Below are 8,724 nucleotides of genomic sequence, written 5' to 3'. Positions count from 1 at the left end.
AGAAAGGGCCTAAAGTTACGTGGCCACTGGGCTAGAACTCTAGAACTCTGCAGTGTACTCTTGGCACCGTGAATTACAGAAACATGTTAGAGTGAGGTATGAGCTAGGCTCTGCTGGAGGCTGAAGGCATTCACACACACCCTTCCCCTGCAACAGCCCACCCCTGCCAGTTACACGGAGAACACAGAACAGAAACAATAGCACACAGCAGCCATTCCAGTTGGTCACAGGACAGGTCTTACCAGAAGTCGGCGTGGATATATTTCACAAATGAGAATAAGTTGGAAAATATTAGTGCAACTTAGTCACCACAGGGGTGATTTATAAAGATATACGGATAGTAAACAAAACGGTAAAAAAATTACAGCATTTTATGTTTTTAAATGGCACCCATTAAAGACTGAAATAGTCAAAATTTGATACACTGTTACACACTCAGTACTTTAAAAGTTCACAGACAACAGTGAATTAAAAGGCACTTTTAAAAATCTAGTTTTTCACTACTGCTTGGGAAAAAACTTCATGGTAGCAGTTTCTAAAACCCATCCTTGTCATTCAGGAGCAATTAGTGTTGGCACCAGAGGATCCTATCTGTAAATGGTGGGTGAAGGAGTCAGTCCACAGAACATAATTTGGCCAGGGCTGACTTGCACTTTTGCTCTCCAGCCTTCTGTGGCTAAATGGCAGTAAGTCAGATAGGAACAGACTTTGGACCACAAGCTCTGGCTTATCAGGAGGCAGTCTAGATGAGACATCTCATGGTTTGGAATACAGCAGTCCGTTCTGCTTCATAGGATAAGGACAGTGTCAAAGCGGGGTTACCCAGTGAATAGCTCGGTAGCCATCATTTCACTTTACCCCTATAGTTTTTAATAAGAGCATCCTGTGTGTGTGGATATGGGGAAATCTGGGCTTGAGGGACATGCTAAAAAGGGAATAGTATCTGTAACTGTTGGTCTAACCAAGTCAGCCTGCAGAGGTGCTGACCTATTGGCCTTCCTACCTACTCAGGTGCTTCAGGTTCCCATCCCTGCCATCTACCCCACCCCGCCAGTGAGACTTCTGATCAGAAGTCGGTAGACAGGAGAATTCAATGTTGGCACATGGATGAAAGGATGAGGCAAAGGACCTACGGGTTATCTAGTAAACAATAAAAAAACTACCTACCCACAACGATTTTCCCAGGCCAACATCACAGGAAAAGAACCAAGTCATCACTTGCTTCTGCTGGCCCAGTATGTGTGGATACTCCCTGAGTGGCTGGAAAGGTGGGGAGCCACCAATATGAGGACCAGGCAGGTGCCCAGTTCCTTGTCACCTTGGTCCACCTATCTCCACACCCCATGCTTCTACCTCCAGAGCCCTTGAGATAAGACCCAAGGAAGGATCCTTGGGCTTCACATTAAACCACCTTGCTGCCAGTGGAGGTCTGACGGGATCCAATAGTTGTTACTAAGGAAAAAGTGCTTTTGCAAAAGGGGCAGGTTAGAAACGAGAGGTGATAGGAATATTCTTTAGAGAAACGCTAATCCCTCTGCTTATCAACACCCAAAAGGCTGAGGCCACCCAGGGCACAATCTGCAGTTTGGTCCACGGGAATACTGAGTGGAGGAGGCGCCCTCACTGCCTGGCTCATGGAGCAATTAACCATCCTTTTTGGCTGGGGGAGCATCAAAGAGCCGGACTGCCTTCTTGCACAGCAGAGAGAACCAGTAGATCTGGGGAGCGATGAGGAAGGCGTTGGCCACATTGCAGTAGAAAGGAATGTGGAACGGCACTTGGAGCAGGCTCAGTCCCTGCTGCTGGCCGTAGGACCAGTACATGAAGGGGAAAAGGAGGATCCGACATGAGAAGAAGGTGGTCAGCGTGAGGATTCCGTTCACCTTGTACAGCAGCGTGTGCTGCTGCTTTAGCTGCAAAAGAGGGAAGGAGAGCACAGGGTCACTTTCAGGGAATGACTAGCCTGAGTCCCACAACGGACAGGCCAAGCGTCTCCTTTTCGGACACTTGCAGAAAAGATGATTGAACACTGCCGTATTTGTATATGCAGAGAGTCTCATATTGTTTCCAACAGTGATGTGAAATTTGATCTAAGCCACCCAGCTGACAGGAGCACAGGAACGGTGGGTTAGAGAAACTCTGTGACCAGGATAAATATATATGAAGAACTGGATCAAATTTGAATCAAATGTACAATTTTTCAATCCCACTGGCTCGAAAGACCAACTGACCTTTAAGTCTGTTCAAGGGTCTCCTACCCCACTATTGGTAGCACTAAAGAAGTTTCTCCAAACCCTCTTAATCTACCAAGGAGAAGCAGAGTCTGTTCCCTCGGCACTCTTTCTGCCACTCCTTTCATACGTGCCTGAATCAGAACTCTGCCCAGCGACACAAACGGAGTACTCAGTTCTGCCATGAAGATGCAGCCAACAAAGAAGTCCCCAAGCTCTCCCCTAAGCCTCTGCAGAGGAAAAGAGGAAAAAGGGAAATAAGTAATGGAGGTTAAGGAACCACCGGAAGGAAAATTCTAACTAGGGCTATTGAAAAGGGTAACCCTGAGCAACCATGCAGGGAAATGGAAGTGCTAAACGGGCCAGTGCAGACCAGTTCACACTTGGAATCCTCATGGTCCAGAGGCAACTGCATCACACACTGAGCTTTCTCTAGAATTTCAGTGTCAGCCAAAAGGAACTCTGCAGCCCACTTTTGGGTATCCAGCTTAGTCATGCCAAGGGCAGGCACTTAAGCCAGTTCAGTTCCACGAAATATGCACCAGGGCCCATGCCTGATGTTAGGGTCCCCAACACAATCAAGAGAGACTTATTAAAGAATGTCATGCACTCTACCTCTCCTTTTATCCTTTCAAGAAAGCAGTATAGGGAATTCCCTAGCAGTCGAGTGGTTAGGACTCGGCACTTTTGCTGCTGTGGCCCAGCTTCGACCCCTGGCTGGGGAACTAAGATCCCCCACAAGCCACAAGGCGCGGCCAAAAATAGAAAGCAAGCAAGCAGTATTGGGATGGCAGTTCTGTCTCTTAGTACCACCGAGCGAGGTACGTAAACTCATAGAGCCCCAGTTTCTTCCTCTATGGTATAGGGCTAATGTTTTCTAATTATCATTTCTAATTATTTCTAATAATTTCTAATGATTAGAAAGCCACAAATTTTTTTAAAGTTTTTTTTTTAATGTGGACCATTTTAAAAGTCTTTATTGAATTTGTCACAATTTTGCTTCTGTTTTATGTTTTGGTTTTTTGGCCGTGAGGCATGTGGGATCTTAGCTCCCCGACCAGGGATCGAACCCGCACCCCCTGCGTTGGAAGGTGAAGTACTAACCACTGGACCCCCAGGGAAGTCCCCAAGCTACAGGTTTTTAAATCAAGCACCTGTCACCTGGTAGGCACTTCGGAATTACTAGTCTCCCCTCTGCATTCCCATTTCTCTTCCTTGTTGGGTGAGTTTTTTTAATGGGAGAAAATGGATCTGGGGAGAAATTATGAGGCTATTTGCTTTGAGAGTCTGTGCTTTTGTGACATCAAAATAATGCAAACAGCCCTCTCTGGGCGCTATCAGAGCAAATAACCAGTTGATGGAGCTACTCTCATTTCTTTGAAACAATTTTTATGGTGTTTTCTATTGTATGAACTAAAGGCAGAACCTTTGACAAATGCTTGGGCATCACAGAGGGCTGGGGGATTGCCAGTGAAGAGGATCACAGACATTTCAGATTTAACTCCTTTCTACACTGTGGCAGCAGCTGGCAGGAGGGCAGTGGGGGCAGCAGGAAAGGGGAAGAAAAGGGGGCAGTCTGACAGTTGGGACACCCAGTTCAACAGGAGGAATGAGTGGCTGAACCTACTGGTGCCTGTCCTGGGAGGCCATTACCTGTGCGACCGGCACAAGGACAAACAGAATAACTGCGTGGTGCGTGATCATGAGGCGGTTTTTACTTAGGAAGTTTCGAAAAATGGTGAGGGGATGTTTGCTGCTCTGGTCCCTGGTTCGGTACCATTCACAGAGGTACATGGCGTAGGAGTCATAGATCATGTATGGAATCAAAAACCAGACATACTCTCGGGCAAGCCAGTGCCTGAAAGAAAGCATATGGATGGTCCAAGAAGTAATTATGGATATCCGTTATGAAGGCTCACAGCCAGCCTCTTCTTAAACACATCTGCATCAGCTTTGTACTTAATCAGCTGTTTTTACTCCAGATACTTCACAATGAACATGCTGAAGCTGACAAATAAGGAGAGTGAACAACTTTCTCTAAATTACAGGGCAAACTCCTAAGTGTCAAAGGTAGAAAGCAAGGATTCACTCAGCACCATGTGTTTCAGTGACTTGCCCTCACTATCTGTCTGGTTTAGCTACTCATTTGTAATGGATTTTCTGGTACTTTGTGATATAAGCTGACTTTGATAGATACCTCTACCAGGGATTCAACAGACCCACCAAGAAACAGGTTTGGAAAGTGACCCAAATCCCAAACCCAGTATTTCCAGTTTAACTCTACTCAGTTGCTCAATAGTTGGGACATTACTCTTGAATCTGTTTACAACCCCACTCTAGGGAGTTTCCAGGAAGTAACGCTGGCCACTTTCTTTACAATACTATGGCTAAACCCGGTTTCATTCAAGAAAAATATCTCTGGAAATGAGCCCAGAGCTCAAGGACTACCTTACAGTAGGCAGATACCAAAAGAGAAGCTAGGACAAAAGACAGTGTTCCCATTTACTTGTCCACAGGGGTTGAATCAATATTTGCTGAGTCAAAATGACAGTTTATCACTGTCCCAGAGCAGATTAGAAGGTAAGTCTCTACAATTTCCAAAATTTTGTTCCCCAAATAGTCACTCTACAGAAAATCTACATGAAAAAAAAAATCTAAATTGAAATTATGTACTATCCTGGGAAGGATTAGACTAAGTCAGCAAAGTTTTATCAAGCGCCCATGTGTTAGGTAGAAGAAACCATTTAGTTTTATGGTTCTTAAACTACCTGAACATCAGAATCGCCTGCAGTGCTTATAAAGGGCTCCACGCCTCAGAGACTAAACATGGTGTGTCCAGGACCTCAAATCTGTATTTTTAACCTTGTCTTCATTTAACCTAAGGAGCCAGTCCACTGAACTGCAACATTGGGAATATAGAGTGCCATTCACATTTCTGTTCCTGAATGATTCCACACTTACCACAGCAAAACTAAATAATGACTAAGCAGTGAAATACGCAAACAAGTAATGGCAAACTTAATATACATTCAGGTAAATTAATTAGCCAAGTTCCAATGAGGCAAAAAGATGCAATATTTATTCTACTGCCCATCTGTGGTCTCCATCGCTTTCTTGAAGCAATTCCAAAGTAAAACAACTATGAAGAGCAATTAAAAACTCATCTGAAATATAACTGACCTCTCCCCTTGCATGGAGCCTAGGGTTTTAAAATTTTGCACACGGTACCAATTCAATAAGATGCGAAATTGTGGCTGTTAGTTGAATTCCCTGAAGACTTACCAGCAAGCGATCTGGATTATAATCTTAGCTAGCACTAGCCTGGACCTTAACTTTTGTTTTTGTTTTTTTTGCGGTACGTGGGCCTCTCACTGTTGTGGCCTCTCCCGTTGCGGAGCACAGGCTCCGGACGCACAGGCTCAGCGGCCATGGCTCACGGGCCCAGCCACTCCGCGGCATGTGGGATCTTCCCAGACTGGGGCACGAACCCGCGTCCCCTGCATCGGCAGGCGGACTCTCAACCACTGCGCCACCAGGGAAGCCCGACCTTAACTTTTTTTATAAAATGAAGATAATTAAAAAAAAAAAAAAAGATAATAATCCTTGTCTTACTTTCCTGATGAAGTTATTGTGAAGATTAGAAAGTTAAAAGTATGAGAGTACTTTTAATTGTTACTATTATTATTTTTGGCCACACCACGCAGTTTGTGGGATCTTAGTTCCCAGACCAGGATCAAACCCAGGTCCTCGGCACTTATTTAAATGTAAGTGAGCTGTGTGGCCAAAAAAAAGGAAGCGCTTACATTGACAACTAGGGATCTGGGTCTCTTTAAGGAGCTGATGAAACCCCTGGCCCTGCATCACACCCTACAGATAATCTGGGAAGATTCATAGACACCCCCTCCTACCTACAGACATTCTATATGAAGGCCTAAAATTAAAAGACATAGAATAGAAAAATATTTGGATGTACAGACTATGAACCCCAAAAGGCTTTTTTTTTTCAGATGATTAGGTGCCTTTAGGGCATCCTTGTGCATCCATGTAAGCTGAGGGCACAGAAGGTGGTGTCTGTCTCTATTTTGCAAGTAGAGGATGGATCTAAGGCATAAAGATATACAAAAGGAGGACCCTAAAAGCCAAACTTAGATTTGCTACCATGCTCAAGCCACTAAGACACATGGCTTCTGAGGGGAGAACACAAGCGTGCTACAGAACTGAAAGTTAATTGTGTGCAGATCTCTTCCTGAGATGTGTAGCAGCTGCCTGCCGCTTGCCCTCAAGTGCCATGGGGGCTGCATCTGTCTTAGCTTAATCTCTGCAAAGGAGGCAGGTTTCAAGTTTGACCTGACAAACTGGGGGCAGTGAGGGAGCCTGCTGCACCATCAGGAAATGCTCAATTAAAATAAAAATTGAACCCAGCTGAGAAAATGCTGTTAGTCTTTGGTGTATGCAATCAAAGTCACTTGACCTATCTTCTCTCAGCATCTACAATTCATCGCCAATAACTGGTTTTCTCTAAAAAAAAAAAAAAAAAAAAAAAGGCAAAAGAAAAGCACAAAAATCTTGATGGCAAGGTTAATCCCAAATAAGAACCAGGCACCAAATTTGCAGGCCACAGTGAGATAGATGCCCCTCTCGGGCTCCCCTCCCATTCCATTCCCAACAGGTGAAAACCAGGACACATAATAGAGTAAACATGAGAAAGGGATTAGGAAAGGCTATTAACTTTCCCTGCACATATGACAATTGCTCTTCAACTTAACTGTGAGGAGGAAAGGGTGATTCTAGGAAGACAGGTAAAAAAGGATGGCTTTGAAAGGATGGCTTTAAAATGGGGTGGGGGGGCACTGTTACCCAGGTCTAAATACTATACAAAGTAGACCAGCCTGGTCGCTATAATTTGTTTCACTGAATGCACATTTCCTGTCCTGCCTGTGGACTGAACTTTCACACCCATTCGAGTCAGTTTTCTGAAAGCTCCAGAAAACTCTTCATCACCTTCATCTTTCAGAGGAAAGACAAGAGCAGCATTTGTAAAGAAAGGGGTGGTGGATTTGTTCCTTTCCGTAGCAGGGCTCTGCTAACCACACATCCTATCTTGGCCAATGAATGCTCCACAGCAGAACCCCAGGGAGATCATTTAAAAGAACCAAAAGCCACACTTCCACTTCTGAATAATTTTCACATTTATCTATCGCATAAAGAACCTGGATCGTTGGACCACACTGTCCTCTAACACGCCACCTTAAATCAGACTCAGGCTCTGTCATGCTCTAGCATTTCTTCAGTTTACTTTCTCCTAAGCTGGCGATGCTGAAGGTGAGGAGAGGAGGAGGGAACTAGTTATAGTGCCCAAGTTTCACCCATTAATCAGCTGCCTGAGGGCACATGCTGATAAAGAACTAGGACCTGTGAGCCACTCAAATGCGGAAGCTTCGAAAAAGCCCAGCGCCGTGATCGGTGTAGCTTTCACCTGGCATTGGATGTTACCTGTCGGTGATCACGTGGCTACAGGAGCGGATGATGATGATCCCAGACCCGGTGGCCAACACAGCCTGAACTGAAGAAACCAGCCTAACGTGCGACAGAAAAGAGAAAAGGGGGAGGGGGGACGGAAAGAGTGCTCAGTCCAGTCCCATGGACAGCATGAAGCCAGAACTCTTCAACCTGACTTCCCCCGGCCGCCAGGGCGCCGAGGAAAACGGTAGGGCCGCCGCCGCGCTCCCGACTCCCAAAGCAGCTGGCAGATGTCAGCATCGGGGAGACGTCCCTCCCGGTCCTCATCAGCGTGGGCAGCCCCCCCACCCTCCAGCCTGCTCCCGCTCCACCCTCCTCCGCCTCCCTCCCTCCCTCCGGGGGCAGGCTGCACAGGGTCCTCGGAGCGCTCCGGCCCGCGCCGTGGACTGGGCGAGGACCCGGGAGGCGGCCCCCTCGCTTCCTGTCGTCCCCCTTTTCCGCCCTGGGCTCGGTGTTGGGCGGGCGCAGCCGGGACGCGTGGTCGGGCGGCGGCGCGGCCTCGCCCCGTACCTGGTGCTGATCAGCACGCAGTCGTTGTGGGTCCAGGCGGGCCGCGCGCGCCGCAGCCCCCAGGCGCAGAGCCCGAAGAGCCCCGGGAAGAGGAGCGAGCCCCAGGCCAGCGGCAGCAGCATGGGTGCTCGGGCTCGGCCGCCTAGCTCGGCGCCCTCGGCGTGGCTCAGTCGGCTCCGCGCGCGCGGCTCCGGGACTGACGCGGCCTGCCCGCCCCTATTTCTACCCTCCGCCCTCCGCCCCCCGGCCCAGGCCCCGGCCCCGGCCCCGGCCCGCCGCGACTCCGGCAGCCGCCGGGCGCTGGTCCCGAGCCCGCGGCGCCACTCCCCGCGTGACCAGGCCGCGGACCGCGATAGGAGCGGGCTGGCCGGGCGGGGCGGGGTCTCGCCGCCACCGCCCCTGGGCCCCGAGGCTTCCCCTGGTTTCCCGGCCGGCGAGTAGGCGGCAGCGGGAGCTGCTGCCC

At 48.2% G+C, this 8,724-nt stretch overlaps 1 protein-coding gene across 1 annotated transcript; it reads right to left on the bottom strand.

Annotated features, from left to right (window-relative positions):
• Nucleotides 1-356: 356 nt before the first annotated feature.
• Nucleotides 357-8,444, bottom strand: TLCD3A (TLC domain containing 3A). Its single transcript, XM_082679551.1, has 5 exons — nucleotides 8,262-8,444; nucleotides 7,725-7,808; nucleotides 3,885-4,089; nucleotides 2,366-2,461; nucleotides 357-1,913 (listed from the first exon to the last, which is right to left on the bottom strand). Exons 1-5 carry the CDS (start codon nucleotides 8,381-8,383, stop codon nucleotides 1,644-1,646), a joined length of 777 nt encoding a protein of 258 aa, XP_082535677.1. The 5' UTR covers nucleotides 8,384-8,444; the 3' UTR covers nucleotides 357-1,643.
• Between the last annotated feature and the right edge of the window lie 280 nt (nucleotides 8,445-8,724).

Source organism: Grampus griseus, assembly GCF_964374135.1.
Source record: "Grampus griseus genome assembly, chromosome: 20".
Classification (NCBI taxonomy): domain Eukaryota; kingdom Metazoa; phylum Chordata; class Mammalia; order Artiodactyla; family Delphinidae; genus Grampus; species Grampus griseus.
Note: the sequence above shows the minus strand (reverse complement) of the source record. Positions and strands in the feature narration are given on the sequence as shown.